The 23,276-nt window shown below is 43.8% G+C and overlaps 2 protein-coding genes across 4 annotated transcripts; both read right to left on the bottom strand.

Annotated features, from left to right (window-relative positions):
* Window positions 1-18,019: 18,019 nt before the first annotated feature.
* Window positions 18,020-19,735, bottom strand: LOC114820981 (uncharacterized). The gene is made up of 3 exons (XM_029092465.2): window positions 18,591-19,735; window positions 18,413-18,492; window positions 18,020-18,250 (listed from the first exon to the last, which is right to left on the bottom strand). Exons 1-3 carry the CDS (start codon window positions 19,464-19,466, stop codon window positions 18,157-18,159), a joined length of 1,050 nt encoding a protein of 349 aa, XP_028948298.1. The 5' UTR covers window positions 19,467-19,735; the 3' UTR covers window positions 18,020-18,156.
* Window positions 18,861-23,276, bottom strand: LOC114820982 (DNA-3-methyladenine glycosylase). 3 transcript variants are annotated; one of them, XM_070812589.1, is made up of 8 exons: window positions 22,849-23,274; window positions 22,514-22,585; window positions 22,271-22,394; window positions 21,275-21,345; window positions 20,869-20,926; window positions 20,668-20,784; window positions 20,046-20,113; window positions 19,629-19,735 (listed from the first exon to the last, which is right to left on the bottom strand). In XM_070812589.1, the coding sequence occupies exons 1-7, from the start codon at window positions 23,164-23,166 to the stop codon at window positions 20,061-20,063; spliced, it is 813 nt and encodes a 270-aa protein (XP_070668690.1). In that variant the 5' UTR covers window positions 23,167-23,274; the 3' UTR covers window positions 19,629-19,735; window positions 20,046-20,060. The 3 variants fall into 3 exon arrangements, with proteins under 3 accessions (XP_070668689.1, XP_070668690.1, XP_028948300.2); XM_070812588.1 differs by lacking the exon at window positions 20,046-20,113 and having other exon boundaries at window positions 18,861-19,735; window positions 22,849-23,276; XM_029092467.2 differs by lacking the exons at window positions 19,629-19,735; window positions 20,046-20,113 and having other exon boundaries at window positions 20,312-20,784; window positions 22,849-23,268.

The following is a 23,276-nucleotide window of genomic DNA, read 5'->3' as shown; positions in this document are numbered from 1 at the left end:
TCAAGGGCATCTTGGGTTTTGTGAACAAAATTTGTTTATTTGGAGCAAGGTTTTGTGTTGAAGCTTTGTAGGTGAAGCTTTAGTGTTGAAGCTTTCTAGGTGAAGCTTTGATGGTGAAGCTTTGTAGATGAAGCTTTGTAGATGAAGCTTTCTAGGTGAAGCTTTGATGGTGAAGCTTTGATGGTGAAAGTATGTAGAGGGAGCTTTCTAGGTGAAGCTTTTTTAGGTGAAGCTTTGTAGGTGAAGCTTTTTTAAGTGAAGCTTTTCGGGTGAAGTTTTTTTTTTGGGTGAAGCTTTGTGGGTGAAGCTTTTTAGGTGAAGCTTTGTGGGTGAAGCTTTGGAGGTGAAGCTTTTCGGGTGAAGCTTTTTGGGTGAAGCTTTTTAGGTGAAGCTTTGTGGGTGAAGCTTTGGAGGTGAAGCTTTTCGGGTGAAGCTTTTTGGATGAAGCTGTTTTTTTTTTTTTTTTTTTTTTTTTTTGGCGCTTGACACGGTCTTCATTTGCTTGTTTTGTAGTGACTGTGGAAGACGGATTGCTTTCTGATTGAGAAGGGTTCCGGCATCGCTTGCTATGAATGTAAAAGAGTGAGGGCTGAGTTGGCTAAATTACCTCTTTATTGAATTCATTGCCAAATGGCCTTCATTACATAGGATGCCGAATGGCTATAGCTCAACACTTGTACATCGTGAGTCTATTTGTAGTAGTACTTCAAGTGATCAGCGTTCCATGGATGGCCAAGGGTCTTGCCATCGGAGCTTCTAAGTGTGTAAGAGCCAGGGCGACTGATGCCAATGACTTCATACGGTCCATCCCAGTTTGGACTAAGTGTGCCTTCACTCGGGACTCTGTCGCAGAGTAATCTTTTCTTTAAGACCCAGTCTCCTATTTTGAAAGAACGAGGCTTGACCCTAGAGTCATAATAGTTGGAGATGCGCTGCTTGTATGCGATATTCCTCAAGTGAGCTTGGTTTCTGTGTTCCTCGACTAAATCCAAGTTGAGGGTGAGTTGTTTGTCATTTTCACTTTGAATGTAGTTCTGGACTCGGAATGTTGCTTGCTCGAGCTCAACAGGGACAACTGCCTCTGTGCCAAAGGCAAGTGAGAATGGAGTTTCTCCTGTTGAAGTCTGATATGAAGTGCGATATGACCAAAGAACTTGGGGTACAAATTCTGGCCAACAGCCTTTAGCTTTGTCCAAGCTGGTTTTCAAAGTGCGCTTGATTATTTTGTTGATGGCCTCAACTTGTCCATTAGACTGGGGATGAGCTGGAGAGGCAAAGCATAAGTTGATGTTGAACTTAGAGCAGAACAACCTGAACTTCTTGTTGTCGAACTGTCGCCCATTGTCAGTGACTATCGCATTGGGAATGCCGAATCTACAAAGGATGTTCTTCCACACGAAGTCTTCTATCTTTGCCTCAGTAATGGTTGCCAAGGGTTCTACTTCGGCCCACTTTGTGAAGTAGTCCACTGCAACGACTGCGTAACAGACTTTGCCCTTCCCTGCCGGCATTGGGCCGATCAAATCAAGTCCCCACTGGGCGAAGGGCCAAGGGCTGATCATAGGAGTAAGAGGCTCTGGAGGGGAATGAGGAATAATCGCATATCGTTGACATTTGTCACATGAGCGGGATACTTTGATGGCATCCTGGTGGAGTGTTGGCCAGTAATATCCTTGGCGAAAAGTCTTGTGTGCTAGGGATCGAGATCCAGCATGATCTCCACAGACTCCCTCATGTATTTCCCGAAGGACGATTTCCGCCTCGGCAGGCGTAAGACACCTTAAGTATGGCAAGCTAAAACCTCGCTTATAGAGTTGATCATTGATGATCAGGTAGCGGGTAGACTTGTATCGAATTTGCTTAGCCTGGACTTTATCATTTGGGAGGGTGCCATGAGCAAGGAAATTATAGATCGGGGTGATCCAACTATCCCCCTGTTGTAAGTTGCATACTTCTGCGGCCATGGTGCTTGGTGTTGCCAACAGTTCGACATGAATTTTTCTTCCAATCTTGTCTTCCACAGCTGAGGCGAGGCGAGCCAGGGCGTCTGCATGACTGTTTGCCGCTCGAGGAACTTGGGTGATCTGGTAGTGGAAGTGCTTGAGCAAAAGTTGTGTTTGCGCAAGATATGCTGCCATGGAGCTGTCCTTAGCATCAAAGTTGTTGGTAACCTGGTTGACCACTAATTGGGAGTCACTGAAAATATCAATTTGTTTAACCCCGAGGTGTTTGGCCAAACGTAATCCTGCTAGAAGGGCTTCATACTCGGCCTCATTGTTTGATGCCTTGAATTTGAAACGAAGAGCATACTCCATTGCTACTTTGTCGGGCGTAGTCAAGACTAGTCCCGCTCCACAGCCCTGTTGGTTGGATGAGCCATCAACATACAGACTCCATGCTGAGGTCGTTGATTCTACTTTCTGAGCTTCCGAGGGTAATGAAGCCACTGCTTCAGGTGTAGAAGCAATGTCAACCGGATATGTGAAGTCGGCAATGAAGTCTGCCACTGCTTGGCCCTTCTCAGCTGGCTTTGGTTGGTAGGAGATGTCAAACTCACCCAACGCTATTGCCCATTTGATCATTCGCCCTGAAGTGTCAGGACTTTGGAGTATCTGTCGAAGAGGATAATTTGTAAGCACGATGATGGAGTGCGCTTGGAAGTAAGGGCTGAGTTTTCGAGCAGACATGACCAATGCCAGAGCCAATTTCTCAATGTTAGAGTACCGTGTCTCCGCATCTTGTAAGGCTTTGCTAGCGTAGTAGACAGGTCGCTCAATATTCCCATCCTTTCGAATGAGAACGGAACTTACGGCTGAAGCTGATACCGATAGGTAGATAATGAGAATGTCTCCTACCTCGGGCTTGGAGAGTAGAGGGGCTTTACTCATGTACTCCTTGAGGTTTTTGAATGCCTCGGCACATTCATCAGTCCATGTAATGTACTTCCTACTTCCCTTAAGTGCTTTAAAAAAGGGAGCACATTTGTCTGTGGCCTTAGAAATGAACCTGGTTAAGGCTGCCACCTTGCCAGTAAGGCTCTGGATGTCCTTTGAAGTTACCGGTTCCTTCATGTCGAGGATTGCTTTGATCTTCTCGGGATTAGCTTCAATGCCTCGTTGGCTAATCATGAAACCTAAGAATTTGCCAGAGCCTACGCCGAAGGCACATTTGTTGGGGTTTAACCTCATTCGATACCTCTTCAAAATAGTGAAAGTTTCAGATAGGTTGGTGATGTGTTGGTCAGCATGTTTGCTCTTGACTAACATATCATCAACGTAAACTTCCATGCTCTTCCCAATCTGCTCGGCGAACATTGAGTTGACTAGTCTCTGATAAGTCGCTCCTGCATTCTTTAGGCCGAAAGGCATGACTTTATAGCAGTATAGTCCTCTGTCGGTAGTGAAGGCTGTGTGTTCTTGATCCGAAGGGTTCATGAGGATTTGGTTGTATCCTGAGTAAGCATCCATGAAGCTCAGGAGTTCACACCCGGCCGTAGAGTCTATAAGTCTGTCAATAAGAGGAAGAGGGAAGCTATCTTTCGGACACCCTTTGTTTAGGTCGGTGTAGTCAACACACATTCTCCACAAGACCTTTTGAAGCAAAAGACTTTCTTTGGTCGGATTTTTCTTAACAAGGACCACATTTGCTACCCATGTCGGGTAATTGACTTCGCGGACAAAGCCTATGCCTTTGAGTTTTTCAACTTCTGCTTTCATTGCCTCGTATCGTTCAGCGTCATAAGATCTTCGCTTCTGTCTCACCGGCTTGATCTTGGGGTCAATACTCAAACGATGACAGATGACATCGGGAGAGATGCCTGGCATGTCCTTGTATGACCAGGCGAAGACTTCAGTGTTCTCTTTCAAAAAAGATATCAATGCTAACCGAAGGGGTGGTGACAATGTGGTGCCAATCTTCACCATGCGATCTGGATAATCTCTTGAGATAGGTACCTTCTCCAACTCTTCAGCAGGTTGGGCTTGCTGGGTGAAAGAGTCATCTCGAGGATCATCGGGTTGATTGTTGCTATCAGGAAGATCCAAGTTCGCTTCATCTAGGCTGGTCTTTGTGACTTGGTCATGTACAGACAGGGTTTCCTTGGGTCCGGGCAAGTGTTGTTGCTTAACTGAAGTGTTGTAACATGATCGTGCACTAAGCTGATCTCCTCTGATGTAGCCATTGCCATGGGGGGTTGGAAATTTCATCAACAGCATATGCGTGGATACCATAGCCTTGAGATCATTGATGCCTGTGCGCCCAAAGATGACATTGTATGCCGTTGGGCAGTCAACCACTAGGAAGTTAGTGGTAATGGTAGCCGTGTAAGGGCCTGTACCAATAGTAAAGGGTAAATGTATGCTCCCTAAGGGTTGCACGATATCACCGGAGAAGCTTATCAGAGGAGAAATCGAGCGATCGAGCAAGTGTTCAGCTACACTGAGTGCCCTGAAAGCTTCGGCAAACATGATATTGACCGAAGCCCCTGTGTCTACGAGGATTCGTCGAACATCAAAGTTGGCTATGTGAGCCTCCACGATCAATGGGTCGTTATGAGGGTAGATGATGCCTCTTTCTTCCTCAGGGTAGAAACATATCGGATCCCAGTTAGGTTTTTGATACTTCCCTCCCCTGATGTCTTCCACGTGAAACACTTGGTGACCAGGCCTCAGACTTCGTTCACTGTTTTTCATGGCCCTATTGGAAGATTCAGATATGGGTGTGCCGCCGCTTATGGAATATATGACATTCACCTGGCGTTGGTTACGGTTATCCCTTTGAGGGTGAAGAAGGAATTGATCAATTTTTCCTTCTCGTGCCAAAGCTTCAATACGATCACGGAGGATGATACATTTCTCGCTATCATGGCCGTTATGCTCATGGTAGCAACAAAACATGCCCGCGTTATTCGGGGGCGTGTAATCTGGGTGCCTCGGCTTTGGCTTTGGTATCAGGTGAGTTATGCTGAGGTAAATGGCCGCGCATGTGGCATTCAAGGGCGTGTATGTCTCATACCTTGGGGTAGGGGGTATCTTGACGCGGGTTTGACCCACTGCATTGACTGCCTGGGGGCGAGCGTTATTGTGGCGATACCCTTGGTTATCGGGATAGTGTCCCTTACTCTTTTTACTGAAAGGAGAGTGGTGAGGATGGAAATCCTTCCTCTTGCCTTGAAATTGATATGTCTGTTGATTCGGTGAAGCATTATGCAAGGCATGGGGAGGTGCCACTGCTGTTTGGAAAGTCGAGGTATTCTCATTTAGGTGAGTCTGGCTTCCACCTCCCACTTGTTGATAAAGGATGGTTGTAGGGGGTTTCTCCTGATATGTCTTTGCCTCGGCGGAGGCATGGTTATAAGCCTGCGCCATCACCTCAGAGTAAGTCTTCCAAGTATTGGCATTGATCATGTATTTAAAGAAACAATCACGTAGGCCTGCCGTGAAGGCTTTGAGGGCAGTCTTGTCGTCTGCCTCGGCACACCGGGAGTATTCATGGCTGAAGCGGCCAGCATACATACGTAATGACTCGTCTGGCTTCTGGCGGATAGTGTACAAGTCATCTGCAGAGTGCAAGCGATCGGTTTGGAAAATGTGTTGGGAAACAAATAGTTTCCTCAATTCCTCAAATGAGTCTACCGTCTCAGGTGTAAGACGACAATACCAATTTAGAGCTCCACTAGACAGGGTGGAGGGGAAGAGAAGACATCGTTCTTCGTCGGTGTGCATCCGGTATGCCATGGTGGACTCAAAGAGGTTAAGGTGCTCAATCGGGTCCTCTTTTCCAGTATAAAGTTGCAAGCCAAGCTTTTGCTTTGTCTTTGCTTGAAGGGGGGTGTTGAGGATCCTCCTTGTAAGAGGGCCAGGCCTGGGTTGGTTCCAGTCAGGTATTTCAGCCTGACGTTCAGCCTTCAACTTGTTTACTTCCTCAAGAAGTTGTAGGACAAGGGGGTCCTGGCGGAGTTATGTGTCACTGGAGCTTTCTTTCGTAAATCTCCATCTCCTATTGAAATTAGGAAGGTTTGATCAAGGGCATGTGATTTTTCCCTGGACTCGCTGTACTGGCTTCCAGGGTATGTCTGTCGGAACACCTCTGAGTCCCCTGTACCCTCATGTCTCTCTAGGACTTGTTGCCCCTTCCCCAAATTGGTGGCCGGCTTGGGCCGTGGCAGGGGACCGAGTCTCTCAGAAATCCTTGGGTCATTAATCTTTGAGCTTATATGGATGGAATTCTCTCGACGTTGCTACAGGAAATCCCGACAATCGCGAAAGACGGCTTTCGATCCTTCTGCCCCTTCAGCAAAGAGGTGTCTCCCTCCACTTCTCATGGTTCGGGTCGAAGCAACTGGGTTAAGAGAAGCCTCATGTTGATTATCAAGTCGAGGGGTAATCTGTTCCCTATCAGGGATATCTATGTCGAATGCATGTGACCCTCCATGTTGGAGGGCACCCAGTTGATGGTTGACTTCCACGGGGGCAACAAGCTCGCGTGTCTGAGCTTGCCTAGCTTCGTGGAGTGTCTCGAAGAGCTTCTCATATTGCTCCTGGAGGACCTCATTCCTCATTGCTATCTTGTTGTTCTGAGCTTCCAACTCATCGACTTTAGCTTGAAGAAGAACTCGTTTTCCTTCCTTCTTTCGTTGTTTCGCACTATGTGCAAGGGGGGTGTCATTCTGTGTGCTGTGGCTTCCTTCGCTTCCCATGTTGGAGAGGGATGCCTGATCAAAAGAAAGTGTACGAATGATAGAAACCAGCTTGACACAGCTGAAGAGAGTAGGAATAAGTGTCGTTTCCCACAGACGGCGCCAAATGTTGATGCACAAAATCAGCGAAGACTTTGGTACAACAGAAAGTGTCAGGTTTTGTGACCTTCGCTTGGTTGCTTCGGTCACTAGTGAGGATAAGTACGTAAATGAATAGAGACAGAGAAGCAAACACAGGATGTACGTGGTTCACCCAGATTGGCTACGTCCACGGAGTAGAGGAGTTCTTATTAGTAGTGAAGGGCTTACACAAGTACAAAGGATCAAGCTCTCAATTTAGTGAGTTCTTGTGAATGATTTAACACAAAATGGCATTAGGCCATATTGTGGGGGAATGACCCCTATTTATAGAAAAACTTGTAGCTTTGTCACATTGACATGTGTCATGTTATGATTGGTTCTTGATGTCGACACGTGCTGCGCTTTGATTGGCTTCTAATCTTGACACGTGTCGAGTAGTGATTGGCCTCCTGGTCGGAGGGGAACTCTTCTGGGTCCTTGACAGTATAGCGTTGGCCGGTGCTTGGTAGTTTCGGGATTGGTCAAGTATGGTACAAACAAGCTTGATATATAATCAACTTAAATAAGTTAAATCCATCATGTAATGCATTTCCTTCCAATTTTTTTGTGATAAACTAATGGATAATTGACTAAATAAACATTTTGCAAAGTTTCAATAAAAATTTCCAAGTTTTTCTTACAATTTCCGTGATTTTTATTCAATTTTTATCGATATCGATAATATCATGATATTTCCATCGAAATTTCCGTGTTTTTAAACTACCAATATTTCCGATATCATCGATATTTTATACCTTGATCACTATCCATCCCTCTAAAATTCTTCCCCACTATTACTTGTGAATAAACCGTTAAGAATCTAGGGATGCTAGTCAAAGTGCCACTTGCTTACATTTGTAACATTTCATCTTTATCATGGCAAGGTACTCACCTTTGAGCAGGCTTGAACCGCATTCTTCGTTTAGTTTGTCAATGAGAAAGGAGATTCGAGCACGAGTTTGTCACGAGTTAGTAGTAGCTTTAGTAAACTGAAAATTTAAGCAAATTATTATTATTATTATTATTTTGGTAATTTAAACATAGTTTTCCCTCTTCCGCTTTGTGACAGGATGGCATCTTGTTGCCGCAAATGCATCTATTTGAGCCTAAATTGGAACCAACTGCAACGGCATTTCTACGCAGACAAACGCAACAGGATCAAATTCTACTATGTTGATGTCAACAAAGTACCTCAAGCTCTAGTAAAGTGCGTAAACATATCTATATGTCTACCTACATTTTGAAAGAGACTTTCTTACACCCCTAATACGTCACTGTGACATTTCAAATCAATAATACAAAGTCACGTGAGAACATTAAGGCACGCGATTATAACACGTTATTCGTTTGGAATATCACTGTCACGTACCAAGAGGTGCCCCATCGTTCACGTGACCTTGCATTATTTACCATATTACTGATTTGCTCTCCCTCTTGTTTCTTAAAATGTTTGTAAGGATGAACTCCAGCTTTGAGCTAGCTCGTTTCTCCGGTTCTTGGTGCATACAAGGACCGAAAGATCTTGCATTCGAGGTGGAATGTAGCAGAAACTAATCTCGGTTGAATCATACAATGAGGTTGTTTTCTAAGAATGGCCAAATTGGTGAAAGAAATTAATGAGGAAACAATTACTTTGCAAAACTATGGAATTAGTAGGAGAAAAATATCATCGTGAGTTCTTCAAACATACATACGCCATCCCATTCCGTCCAACAAATGCTCAGCTAGGATTTGTAAGACAAGGCTCGTTTGGATGACATGGTTACATCCCACTCCGTTGTTTGTTGTGCAAATATAATATATAGACAAGATATGATAAGTTGTAAATTCAAAATGACTTTTTAACCAAAATATTCCCTGAGATTTACATGACTCATCACTTTGGTCTATGGGATTTGAAATCAATATAAGTGACATCGGAGTTTGTCCACTATCAATCATTTTAGTTTCTCAGTTGTCGGGACGGCATCGTGGGCTCTTCACGGGACATCAGCGGGAGTCATGGGTTCTAGCTAGTACCCAGGGTCGCGGCTGGTTCTATCGCGAGTGGTTGATGTGCCTAAACTGAGTTGTTTACACCAAACAATAGACAAACCTCTCTCTTCGAACCCGAGCCTAACCAATCCTAAATACAACCACCTATCCTATCCTGCCCGCCAAACGAGCCGGAAATCACTATGGGTTTTCCCTCATCCGACTGCCGCCACCGGGGGTCCAATGCAAGCTCAACTCAAAACTCTGTAACCCTATTGTCATTGAATCTTCACTCACATTTCATCACTTTCATCCTACACAATAACCAGTCTCTCCTGTGGAGCAACCTGAACACTCTTAACTACACCTAAAAACTCGCAACAACGCCCTCAAGTGGGTAGTTCTAAATACTCACGACCGTCACCCGAACGTCCTAAAACTGATACAGACAGATCTTTAGATATTATCTACAGTCAAGACCTGCTGCATTTATCAAAACCTGCACGTCGAATCCTTATGAAAATGAATCCAGAACAAAATCGCGCTAAAGCTAGGGCGTCACCTGTAAGTGGCGCGCTGTGTGGCCCGAGCACAGTGATAAGTGAGCAAGGGTCGCTGTATCTCCATTGCACCCGGATGCAGTGTTAAATGAGCAAGGGGGCCATAGAAACTTCTTTTCGAACGACTCCACTCAAAGTTGTTTGGGAGCATATGCTCCTATCAACTTTACCCGGGACACACAAAAGAAGTACTTTGATCCTATTAGACGGGGGAGGGTGAAGAAGCTAGGACAGAAGGGTAGAGTTCAAGAGAGCAAAATGCGTTTAGGAACGTGGAATATAGGAACCTTAACGGGAAAATCTATGGAAGTAGTGGAAGTTATGGTGAGGAGAAGGATAAATATTATGTGCCTACAAGAAACTAAGTGGGTTGGTAGTAAGGCAAAGGATCTAGAAAACTCAGGGTTTAAACTTTGGTATTCGGGCACAAATAGAACGAGAAACGGTGTTGGCATCATCGTGGACAAGACCTTGGTACAAGATGTTGTAGATATCAAGAGGGTAGGAGATAGAATCATGGCAATCAAGATTGTAATAGGACAAGAACTTATCAATGTGATTAGTGCGTACGCACCTCAAGTAGGGTTGGATACGAGTTCGAAGGAGAAATTTTGGGAAGATCTTGGAGACTTGGTGCAAGGAATTGCTCAGACGGAGAAGTTATTTATAGGAGGAGATTTAAATGGACACGTGGGCAGGGAGACAGGCAACTATGGAGGTTTTCATGGTGGCCATGGTTTTGGGGAGAGAAACGAGGATGGGGAAGCTATCTTGGATTTTGCAATGGCATATGATCTCTTCTTAGCCAACACCTTCTTTAAGAAGAGAGAAGAACATGTGATCACCTACAAGAGTGGGTCGTCAAAAACACAAATAGATTTTCTTCTAATGAGGAAAGGGGATCGTATAACTTGTAAGGATTGCAAAGTTATACCAGGAGAGAGCGTGGCTAATCAACATCGCTTGTTGGTGATGGATGTACATATCAAAAGAGTAAGACAAAAGAACAAGACTTGGAAGTGCCCAAGAACTAGATGGTGGAATCTAAAAGAAGAAAAACAAGCCATTTTCAAAGAGAAGGTAATCACCCAATGTGTGTGGGATAGAGAGGGGGAAGCTAGCCAAATGTGGGATTCCATGGCTAGTTGTATCCGAAAAGTAGCAAAAGAGGTATTAGGAGAGTCCAAGGGCTTTGCCCCACACCAAAAGGAATCTTGGTGGTGGAATGAGGAGGTACAAACAAAGGTGAAGGCTAAGAAGGAATGTTGTAAAGCCTTATACAAGGAGAGGACCGATGAAAATGGTGAAAGGTATAGAAAAGCGAAGCAAGAGGCGAAGAAAGCTGTCAGAGAAGCTAAGTTAGCGGCTTACGACGATATGTATAAACGACTAGATACCAAAGAAGGAGAGTTGGATATCTATAAACTAGCTAGAGCAAGGGAAAAGAAGACAAGGGACCTAAACCAAGTGAGGTGCATCAAGGATGAGGATGGAAATGTTCTTGCTACAGAGAACGCGGTTAAAGACAGATGGAGAGGTTATTTTCATAATCTTTTCAATGAAGGACATGAAATGAGTGCTTCTTTAGGGGAGTTGAGTAACTCAGAAGAGTGTAGAAATTACTCCTTTTATCGTCGAATCCGGAAGGAAGAAGTGGTTGTAGCTTTGAAGAAGATGAAGCATAGAAAAGCAATAGGCCCAGACGATATACCAATCGAAGTGTGGAAAGTTTTGGGAGAGACAGGTATAACATGGCTCACTGACCTTTTCAATAGGATTTTGAAAACGAAGAAGATGCCAAATGAGTGGCGAACGAGCACTTTGGTGCCTATCTACAAGAATAAGGGCGACGTACAAAATTGCATGAACTATAGGGGTATTAAGCTAATGAGTCATACAATGAAGCTCTGGGAGAGAGTCATTGAGCATAGATTGAGGCAAGAGACACGGGTTTCGGACAACCAATTCGGGTTCATGCCAGGGCGCTCAACCATGGAGGCAATCTATCTCTTACGAAGATTGATGGAAAGATATAGAGATGGGAAAAAGGATTTACACATGGTCTTTATAGATTTGGAAAAAGCGTATGATAGGGTCCCAAGAGACATTCTTTGGAGGATTTTAGAGAAGAAAGGAGTACGAGTAGCATATATCCAAGCTATAAAGGATATGTATGAAGGAGCAAAGACTGCCGTAAGAACTCATGAAGGACAAACCGAAAGCTTTCCCATAACTGTAGGATTACATCAAGGCTCATCCTTAAGTCCTTACCTTTTTGCGTTGGTAATGGATGAGTTAACAGGACATATTCAAGATGATATTCCTTGGTGTATGCTTTTCGCAGACGATATAGTGTTGATAGATGAAACTCAGGAAGGGGTAAATGCAAAGCTTAACCTTTGGAGAGAAGTGTTGGAATCTAAAGGTCTTCGCCTAAGCCGATCAAAGACAGAATATATGGAGTGCAAGTTTAGTGCAAATGGAGGCCAAAACGAGTTAGGGGTGAGGATCGGAGATCAAGAAATACCAAAGAGCGACCGTTTTCGTTACCTAGGATCTATCTTGCAAAAGAACGGAGAATTAGATGGAGATCTCAACCATAGAATACAAGCTGGATGGATGAAGTGGAAGAGTGCATCCGGCGTGTTGTGTGACCGCCGTATGCCACTGAAGCTCATGGGAAAATTTTATAGGACGGCAATAAGGCCGGCGATGCTGTATGGCACAGAATGTTGGGCGGTGAAACATCAACACGTACACAAAATGGGTGTAGCGGAGATGAGGATGCTTCGTTGGATGTGTGGGCACACGAGAAAGGATAAGATTAGGAATGAGGATATCCGGGGTAAAGTAGGAGTAGCCGAAATTGAAAGAAAGATGAGAGAAAATCGGTTACGGTGGTTTGGACATGTGCAAAGAAGGCCTACTGACGCTCCGATTAGAAGATGCGACTATGGGACAGAGGTTCAGGGCCGAAGGGGTAGAGGAAGACCTAGGAAAACTTTGGAAGAGACTCTAAGAAAAGACTTAGAGTACTTGGATCTAACGAAGGACATGACACAGGATCGAGCACAATGGCGTTCTAAGATTCATATAGCCGATCCCACTCAGTGACTTGGATTTTCCAAGTCTCCAACCAAGAAGTTTTCCTCACTCGGGAAATTAAGGGAACACTACCCCAACCTACATGCTCCACTCAGAAAGCTTCAACATACAAGCTTCAACAAAAGAAAATTCAAAGAACTTAGCGAAGAAGGCTTTGGTGTATTTAACACAATACGTTGAAATGAAGGAAAACTTATTTATTGATATCCCCGATAAGCTACAAATATGTACATATACATGAGTCAAAATAAACACACAAGAGGGAGCCTTCACAAAGGTTGCTTAGGAGAAGTCTCAGCAGTCGGTAGAGCCCCAGAAAGAGAAGGCACCGGAGGGGGATCATTTGGAGCCTCAGTACTGGACAGAACCCTAGGAGGAGGAGGCATCAGAGGTTGATCATTTGGAGCTTCATTACGCGGTACAGCCCCAGAAGACGAAGGCAATAAATGCCTTTGGAACAAACCCACAAATCTCTGATGATCAAGTAAAACCTGACCATCAGTTTCCTTCATCTGGTCAAGCTTCCTCTTCATGTTTGTAGCATAGTCATGTGCGAGCCGGTGCAACTGTTTATTCTCATGCTTGAGCCCTCTAATCTCCTGTTTGAGACTCATCACTTCAGCCGCCAATGATTCAACTTGGCGGGTTCGAGCAAATAGGCGTTGGGCCATATTAGACACAGAACCTGCACACTGAACACTGAGAGCCAGCGAATCCTTAACAGCTAACTCATCAGACCGTTTGGAAAGTAGTCTGTTATCTTTGGGAGTGAGAAGGTTCCTGGCCACCACCGCAGCGGTCATATCATTCTTCATCACGGAATCCCCAACGGTAAGAGGACCAGTTGGGGAGACGAAGGATGGGCGCCATATGTTGTCTGGAGAAGGCAGGGCTGCCTCTTCAACAAGGTTCAAGTCAAAACGACGGTCGGAGGGGCCAGACATTTTCAAAGGTGTTGAAGAGAGAAGAGGTCGGACAAATCAAGATCTTAGAAGTGCAAGAATAAAGCTTCTACTGGTGGAGATTCAAGTGTGCTTTGGAACTTAATGCCAGCCTCTATAAAAATCTGCACTCGACGGAGCTTCAGAAATCAAAGAGGCGCCTGCTCAGAAATCGAAGAGGCGTTTGCTTTCTCAAAAGTTGGGCTGCTTAGAGATCACGAGGGTTGATCTCAGAAATCGAAGAGCCGTTTGCTTTCTCAAAAGTTGGGCTGCTCAAAGACCACGAAGGCCGATCTCAGAAATCGAAGAGGCGCTCGCTTTCTCAAAAGCTGGGCTCCCTAGAGACCACGAGGGCCGATCTCAGAAATCGAAGAGGCACCTACTTTTCCAGCCTTGTCAGCACCTGTCACACGCACACTCAGCTTTGCGGAAATTATGGGCATTCTGTCAAAAGACTTCTGGGGAAGTAGAAAACACATGAATCTTACTGTTCAATCACCCACTTCCCACACGCAACAATAGCTCATGGGTACCACAGATAACTTTGCCAAAGTTCTCTGCCAAAGTTGAGCACGTGAAGCTTGCAGCTCCCACTACATCGCTCTGACCAAGAAGGGTAAAAGAATAGCAAAGAAACAGCACTAACAAAGTTTAGACCCATAAATTTTGAAGGTCTAGCTACCATATTATTACCCACAAGGGTAAAGGAACAGTACCACTGCTGGATAATTGGAAAGTCCATGTATGTCAACCTCTGTGCTTCGTGGCAAGGTAGACTAGCAAACATGCCCAACCTTTACTCACATTCGAGAAAACACTCCCAATAAGATTGCTTGCTCCAAAATCGAAGAGGCACCGTCCTCCGAATCTAAAGAGCCAGACTCCCAACATGACTGCTTTCTTAAAAATCGAAGAGAGGGTAAAGGAACAGTACCATTGCTGGATAATTGGAAAGTCCCTGTGTGTCAACCTCTGTGCTTCGTGGCAAGGTAGACTAGCAAACATGCCCAACCTTTACTCACATTCGAGAAAACACTCCCAACAAGATTGCTTGCTCCAAAATCGAAGAGGCACCGCCCTCCGAATCTCGAGAGCCACTCTCCCAACATGATTACTTTCTCAAAAATCGAAGAGACACTGCTCCCCGAATCTCGAGAGCCAGACCCCCAGCATGATTGCTTTCTCAAAAATCGGTGAGGCACCGTTCTCCGAATCAATCGAAGAGGCGCTCGCTTTCTCAAAAGCTGGGCTGCTCAGAGACCACGAGGGCCGATCTCAGAAATCGAAGAGGCACCTACTTTTCTAGCCTTGTCAGCACCTGTCACACGCACACTCAGCTTTGCAGAAATTATGGGCATTTTGTCGAAGACTTCTGGTGAAGTAGAAAGCACATGAATCTTACTGTTCAATCACCCACTTCCCACACGCAACAATAACTCATGGGTACCACAGATCACTTTGCCAAAGTTCTCTGCCAAAGTTGAGCACGTGAAGCTTGCAGCTCCCACTACATCGCTCTGACCAAGAAAGGTAAAAGAATAGCAAAGAAACAGCACTAACAAAGTTTAGACACATAAATTTTGAAGGTCTAGCTACCATATTATTACCCACAAGGGTAAAGGAACAGTACCACTGCTGGATAATTGGAAAGTCCCTGTGTGTCAACCTCTGTGCTTCGTGGCAAGGTAGACTAGCAAACATGCCCAACCTTTACTCACATTCGAGAAAACAGTCCCAACAAGATTGCTTGCTCCAAAATCGAAGAGGCACCGTCCTCCGAATCTCGAGAGCCAGACTCCCAACATGACTACTTTCTCAAAATCGAAGAGAGGGTAAAAGAACAGTACCATTGCTGGATAATTGGAAAGTCCCTGTGTGTCAACCTTTGTGCTTCGTGGCAAGGTAGACTAGCAAACATGTCCAACCTTTACTCACATTCGAGACAACACTCCCAACAAGATTGCTTGCTCCAAAATCGAAGAGGCACCGCCTTCCGAATCTCGAGAGCCAGACTCCCAACATGATTACTTCCTCAAAAATCGAAGAGACACTGCTCTCCGAATCTCGAGAGTCAGACCCCCAGCATGATTGCTTTCTCAAAAATCGAAGAGGCATCGTTCTCCGAATCTCGAGAGCCAGATACCACAGACCACTTTTTCAAAGTGCTCTGACAGAGTTAAAACATGTGAAACAGGCAGCTCCCACTACCGTGCTATGACCAAGCAGGGTAAAGGAATAGCATTACTACTTGTTGTTAGGGAGACTCCTATATATGTCGACCTCCATCCCCAACGGACAGGCAGACCTGCAAAAATGCTCAACCCTTCATCATATCTGAGAGGGCACTCCCAACAAAGCCTTTCGAAATATTCAGCTTTCTTTCCCCCCGATAATACCTCTGCAAACAAGCTATACTAGAGCAAGAATATCTCATATCATCAGGGTTAAAAGCAAGAGTATCCCATATCATGCTTTTTCCCTGTTTTTTCTTTTGGCCTTGTTTTTACCTGCAAGACAAGGAGAAAGAGAGCAATCAGTCAGTACTTGGAATCAAGCTTCCAGCCAGGAACTGACTGCCTGGAACCCCTTACCTGATTACTTACCTGGCATTGCTCTCGAGTACTCATCTTCATCATCTTATGTTTCCAGGAAAGATTCCGCATCTGCTTGAGGAACAAATAGGGCAAGTGCGAAGGATACAAGGAAGCATGTGGAGACAAGCGTAACAGCACACGTGCCGATACATCCATTACTCTGTCAAAAGCAAAAGTATCCCATATCAGCAGGGTGGAACGTACTCTAGATTTGATGGACTTGTTTTGACCCTCAAATTCTTCAGTCGGCCTTATACTCTGGAGGAAACCAGAAAACCCTCCAGCTCAGTTCAAGAATAAGCCTGTGGAAAGTTACTTCTTCAAAAGCAAAAGTATCTCATATTATCTCTTCTCATTTTTCTTCTCTTTATCCTTCATGCTGCTGCAAGATGGGGAGAAGGTGAACAATCAGTCGGAGCTCTGATTGCTTACCTTGTCTGTCACCTCTTTCAGCAGACCCCCTAGCTCGGCGACTTGGGGGACTCCTACTACATGGTTTGTATCGCGCTTGACCAAGCCTGAAACTACAAGTAAGCTTCAAGTGAAATTGATACATTACCTTGTGCATCTCCACCAGTTAAAGATACCACCCCTGGATGGAGGAAGAGTACTTCCAGAGAAGATGCCACATCTACCTATGAGACAGATAAGGCAAGTCAAGACGACACCACACTCCGATACTTAGAAGTTTCGTGATTACGAGATCATTATCCCACAATATTTCCTAATGTCATTTGTACTAAATCATTCACTCGTACTCACTAAAGGAGAGCTTGAACCTATGTACTTGTGTAAACCCTTCACAATTAATGAGAACTCTTCTATTCCGTGGGCGTAGCCAATCTGGGTGAACCACGTACATCTTGTGTTTGCTTTCCTATCTCTATCCATTTATATACTTATCCACACTAATGACCGGAGCAATCTAGCGAAGATCACAAAAAGCGACCGTTTTCGTTACCTAGGATCTATCTTGCAAGAGAACGGAGAATTAGATGGAGATCTCAACCATAGAATACGAGCTGGATGGAAAGAGTGCATCCGGCGTGTTGTGTGACCGTCGTAGGCCACTGAAGCTCAAGGGAAAATTTTATAGGACGGCAATAAGGCCAGCGATGTTGTATGGCAGAGAATGTTGGGTGGTGAAGCATCAACACGTACACAAAATGGGTGTAGCGGAGATGAGGATGCTTCGTGGGATGTGTGGGCACACGAGAAAGGATAAGATTGGGAATGAGGATATCCGAGGTAAAGTAGGAGTAGCCGAAATTGTAGGAAAGATGAGAGAAAATCGGCTCTGGTGATTTGGACATGTGCAAAGAAGGCCGACTGACGCTCCGGTTCGAAGATGTGACTACAGGACAGAGGTTCAGGGCCGAAGGGGTAGAGGAAGACCTAGGAAAACTTTGGAAGAGACTCTAAGAAAAGACTTAGAGTACTTGGATCTAACGGAGGGCATGACACAAAACCGAGCGCAATGGCGTTCTAGGATTCATATAGCCGACCCCACTTAGTGGGAAAAGGCTTTGTTGTTGTTGTTGTTGTTGTTGTATCAGTTGCGAATATAAAGTTAAGAAGCTACAACATAACAATAGCATATGTTCATTTCTAACAATATAATCATCCAGTAAGAAACATACTGCCATATAATAACACATGATTAGACAACGTAGTATTAAAAGGAGAGTGAAAACTTAAATCCAATCTTCGCACTTTCGCATGAACGTTTTCTAAGACTGAAACAAGTAACAAACACACCATTAGTGACGTTATTCGCCACAGAGATCTCAAAACCACAGCTCTTCTCTGCAAGGCATCAAGGAACAAACCTATTTTACTCGCGGTGATGAAAAGCGAAAACAGTTGGGATTAAAAAGCAAAAATTGAAGGGCATGGTACAAGTACAAGAAATCAATCCATTGCAATGAGACAAATCCTACAAAATTCACACTAAATGCCAAAAGAATTTTAGTTATTGAAATCTTGAGAGGACTAAAAAATAGATTACGACGAAAATCTGCTCATCAATGACAGTGCAAGACATTGTAACATTAGACTCAGAAAATGATTTTGATAGGTAGCATTGTAAATTAATCCAACATTTAATTCATGCTTTCCAAAATCAACAAATTCCACAATTGCAAGAGAAACCCAACTTGAATATCTTAAATGCCAAAACCAAAAACTGCCCTTATCCGCTGGAAGATAAGATCCCGCCATCCTCTCTCCGTATTCTCCACCACAGTCGCGTTCCCATATCTGCATTACCAAACACATAAAATCAAGGCAATCAACTTTCCATCAAAAAAAACCAATTCAACTCACAAGCTCCAAATCAACCTAGAATTTAAGCTCCATCCAATCAACACTAAATTTGTTTTCAAGAAAAACCCATTAATCGAAAGCTTAAACAAAACCAACCTGTCTTCATCAGGAATGTCCGTATGTGTTAGTTTAACAACAGTGAGCCCAGGTTCAGGTTCTTCAAGTGTAAGCCTCACCTGCAAAATTCAAACATCAAACACTCAATCAACAAATAACAAAACCAATTAAGACAACACATTCAAACACGAACACCCGAATTTCAAATGCCACATACCGTCGAATCAATCCCGTCAGGCCAGCTCCCAAATCTCCATTTCTGCACAATCAAACTCCCACTCTGCAACTCCAAATTCGTACCGGTCACCGACCCATCAAAAATACTAATCGGCCCTCCTACCTCCTTGCTTATCTTCGCATTGCTCTGCGTAAAACCCTTCCATCTGTTCTCATCCATCAAAATCTCAAACATATCTTTCGCCCTGCAACTGAACTTCTCAGTCAAATTAATCGTCTTGAACCCTTTCTTGCTCTCCTTCTTCTTCACCTCCTTCTCCACAACCACCTCCTTTGTCGCCGTTGCCGCAGTCACCGCGGCCGTCGAATTACTCTTCGGCGCAATCTTCTTAGCCTCGACTTCCTCCTTCGCCGGCCCGCCCTTCGCCATACTCTCCACATAAACCCTAACCTTCTCCAAAATCAACGGCTTCCCCTTCGCCACCATCGCCTCCTTAATCCTCCTCCCAATTGGCCCCTCATCCTTCACCGAAACCTTAACCTCCGGGTCCTCGTCGGCGTTCTCATCCGAAATATACGGAATCTCCACAGCTCCGTCAACCTTCAGCAGGGACTTCCCGTCGCCGTCCTTCGCCTCGCCCTCCCACGACAGACTGAGGCTGATTTCGTATCCCGGGATGATCTTCCCTTTCCGGACGTTGACGTAGGCTTCGCCGTCGACCTTGTCGACGGTCTTGGTCCTGAGGTGTAGGTTGCCTTCGCCGTCGAGGACGGTGAGGTTGTTGAGGAGCTTGTTGAGGAGGTCACGTGACCAGCCGAGGCAGTCGGTCTCGGCCCAGTGCCAGTTGTGGACGTTGGCTCCGTCGGGCCTGTCCTCCACGATCCACCGCTTGTCGCCCTCGCCGTACTTCGCCATTGAATCGAATCACGAATCACACTCAAAGCTCTAGAGAGAAAGAGAGAGAGGAGAGAGAGAGAGAGAGGGTTTGGGATGGAAGAGGAGAGAGAAATACGGGGCGGGGGGAAGGAGTCTGGTCTGGAGGATTTCTTATGGGGAGGACTGAGGAGAATGGAAGGGTCTAGAATTTTGAGGGGAGGCCCAATAAAGTTGGGGAATAGAAGGATCTGGAACAACTGTTTGGGCTGCATTTATTTTTTGCAATTTCCGTTGTTGAACCGGGTGAGCTGTCAGTTCAAAAAAGAACTGGTTTGTGAAACAAAAAAGAAAATCCCTTGTTCATTTCACTTCATACCCTATATTCTTGGAGAAATTCTCTCCTGCTATTAATATTTATTTCTCTTAGTTTTTATCGTTTTAATGAATATTTGTCACGTTCGTAAATAACTACTTAAAATGTTGTTACTTGTAAATCTTATATTTATTTCTTTGTAACAATCATGTATGATATTTCAAATCTCTCTATCTACTGTTTTGTAATAGATTTTTTAACTAATTTAACTTAAATAACTATCGAGAAATTAAAATATTGCATACCAAAATAGGTCTCGTTTATAAGTTGTTGCTACCACACGACATGACAATACACGTTTCAATGGTATAAGCTGTAAAAGTAGAGAAGAATTTTATTAGGGCAAATCCGTAACTTATGTAAATAGGAACATTAATGAGAGAGACATATGAATCTATTTTTTTAAATCTCACTCGTTCATTTCTCGTTGGTTTGTAAATTCTCTCTTAGATTATAAACAAGCAATATTTGCCAAAAAAAAAAAAAAAAAAAAAAAAAAAAACAAGCAATATGGTACAGAATCCTTGCAATGAATCAATATACTGAGTTCCCGTGTAGGTTAGACGTCAGTCAGTTAAACTGTAAACATAATGCAAACACTATTACGAACAATCATGGCTAATAGACCTTTCCAACAAACATTAAAAGGACGACCCAAGCCAACCAGGCACTCACTTGGCGAGGGTTGTGTTGTTTACAAAAAAAATTTCAGGTTCACATATCTGAAAGGGACACCGGATTACCAAAGCGGCCATATGCATGATCAGGGATAAGTTTACGTATCGACATTTTGTACAGTTTCATGAAACATAAGTTAAGATTCAGGTGGCCTGAGGGTGTTTTTAGGAGCACTAATCCAAGAGGTACCTGCAACTGCAAATCTCCACAATGCATTGACATGCTCAGGTGAAGCGTAATCAATTCCCACACGCGGACCAACCAGCATCTTTTCGGGCTCCGGACCATCTAAGATCTCCAGACCATCTAGCCAGACCCATTCATTTATCTCAGAATTAAACAAGTTTGTTTAGATTTATAGATGAAGGAGTGAGAGCCAACCATACGTACCTGGAGTATAAAGGGGATGGCTTGACCACTCGGTAGAAAGTCCCAGCGCTTGACCAATCTGAACACAAAAATATAGACCTTAACAATTCAAAAACCGCTAACACAAAGAATGGCACACGGAATTCAGAGAAGTGTATCAGTTTCTCCGAGAGTAAGAACAACTATAAATGTTTTAATTTATATTGAAATATATTTATGCTCATCAGCCTATTTTGATACAAAGATAGTCGCACATTTGCATATGAGGCAGGTTGTTAAAATTTATAGGTTTCTGTTTTGGTAAAATCAACAGCACCTACACTAACCATCCAAAAACAAAGTATACCATCGACCACTAATACAAAATTTGTGCCAACAGAAGATTGCATTGGAACTTAACACAGATTTTAAGGAAAACGATGCTGACCTTTCCAGGTCCATTAAGGAGCACGGGTTTATCAGTTTTCTGACCTCGACGCTGCTGAATGGTCTCCAATCCTGTAATGACTTTCATTATTTCTGTGAATAGCATTCATCGAGAGAAATGGATAAAGAGAAGAAAGAGGGAGAGATGAATCTCTTTTCACTTGGTTATGAGATAGTTAAATGTAGAGAAAAACGACGACAAACAAAAGAGCCATTTTTTCCCCACCAGAAAGTAGAGAGAATTTGAAATAAAAACGTGAATCAGAGAAACTAAAAATCTTTTCTCTCTCTTATCCCATATTCTTTTCACTACCTTCGTAAACAACTTTGTCATACACATTGCCAGTAAAAGAAGTTTGCAGTATGCTAGAGCTCGCTCCTTTTTTGTCCCTCTAAAAAGTTTCGGGTTGGAATGAAGGTTGTTGAAGAGCTGACATCTATATAAGAAAGATGGTCAGCACATTGTTCTCTCCCTTATCAGTAAACATTTGGAAAACTATGCTAATCCATACCATCTCAAACAGTAATCAGCAGTCTTTGGAAGCTACTAGCTCTTCACTTGCAGTTCAAGTCCAATTCTTTCACCTAACACCGCCTAAAGTTATTTCTCTTCCAAAGCAAAGAAGCACACATGACTGCATTAAAAGAACTTTTGTTACCACTCCAAAATGCTCACCTCACTCATATGGTTTCCCCACCCCCGTTATTTCGGTTTCTTTTCTCAAAATTATATTGCTCAACTGACCTCCCATATTCCCAACATACTCCAAAACTTGAACACTAGTTTTAAAACTAGAAAAAAATAAAAAAAAACTAGATCCATTTAAAAAAATCTGGTATCGGTTTCATATAATCATAACGATGGTTGGTTAGCAGGATAAGACCTTCGCTTTCAATTCACAGAACGGCACAAATTACATGCAATGAAAGGGTAAACATAAGGATAACTCTAGTAAGTGATCGTTAGGGTATTACGGCTATCTCTATGAAAATTTACCACTAACTGGAGCGCAAGAACGTATTAGGACAGCAGCCCCAACCCCCTCCTTGTCAGCAACAACATTCAGCATTGTATGGAGGCCGTAGCAAAGATAAACATACGCATGCCCTCCAGGTCCAAACTGTATCCAAACCACAATACATTAATTTGAGCTCATGTTTTTCGATATTTATCTACATTTTGAGATCACAAAACGCGAAGAAAAACAGAACAAAACCGATAAAGGGAGCAGCGTCTCACAACGGGGGCTGTTCTTGCAGTTATGCCAAATCGACCATGACAAACCGAATCATTTGGCCTATAAGCTTCTACCTGTCACCAATGCAAAATCAATTAAACTCTCGTCATGATTACAAATCATTATGTCAACCATTTTGATTTATGCATTTTATTCGAAAACGACAGGAAATTTCAGCATTTGAGACACAACGTGAACTCGTTTTCGGACTTGGAAGCTCTTCAGCTCAGTCACACAACTGCGATTTCCTTCATTTTCTCGGGAAACAAACAGAAAGTTGACAAACTAATTTCAAACGGAAAAGGACATAACAGTACAAAATTGATGGGTAAATTACCTCAGTAATCTGAAGAACAACATCCTCTCGCCTCAGAAACTTGCCCAGCAAACGTGGGGCGAGCTCTAGGGCGTCGATTTGGAAGAATGAGAAGGGCAAGATGGTCATTTTCTCGGGAGGAAAGTCTGGGATTGGGAGTGATGAGTCGGATTTGGTTTGAGGTTGAGATTGGGGTTTTTTGGGTTTGACCGCTGCGACGGTCAACGATTCCGAACATTGAATCGGCCGAGTTTTGTCTTCTTCATTAGTGAGACGGTTGGATGGAATTGGCCTCTTGGGTTTGGCGGCGACTCGTTTAAATGCCCGAGGTTTCTTCATTTCGTCTCGCAGGATGTTTATGTTTGCTGGATTTTGGCGGGTATTTGATGGTCCCTGAAAAAAGACGAAACTTGGTTCATGACATTCATGACATCATATTACCAAATTAG

Source organism: Malus domestica, chromosome 14 (assembly GCF_042453785.1).
Source record: "Malus domestica chromosome 14, GDT2T_hap1".
NCBI lineage: Eukaryota > Viridiplantae > Streptophyta > Magnoliopsida > Rosales > Rosaceae > Malus > Malus domestica.
Note: the sequence above shows the minus strand (reverse complement) of the source record. Positions and strands in the feature narration are given on the sequence as shown.

Coding starts and splice junctions, on each gene's coding strand:
- LOC114820982 (XM_070812588.1), bottom strand. CDS start 23,166: ATGAAGAAACCTCGGGCATTTAAACGAGTCGCCGCCAAACCCAAGAGG. Junction 22,395..22,513: donor CTGCAAGAACAGCCCCCGTT/GTGAGACGCTGC, acceptor GTTTGGATACAG/TTTGGACCTGGAGGGCATGC. Junction 19,736..20,667: donor GTGGAGATTTGCAGTTGCAG/GTACCTCTTGGA, acceptor TTGAACTGACAG/CTCACCCGGTTCAACAACGG.
- LOC114820981 (XM_029092465.2), bottom strand. CDS start 19,466: ATGGCGAAGTACGGCGAGGGCGACAAGCGGTGGATCGTGGAGGACAGG. Junction 18,493..18,590: donor CTGACGGGATTGATTCGACG/GTATGTGGCATT, acceptor TGAATTTTGCAG/GTGAGGCTTACACTTGAAGA. Junction 18,251..18,412: donor GACATTCCTGATGAAGACAG/GTTGGTTTTGTT, acceptor TTGGTAATGCAG/ATATGGGAACGCGACTGTGG.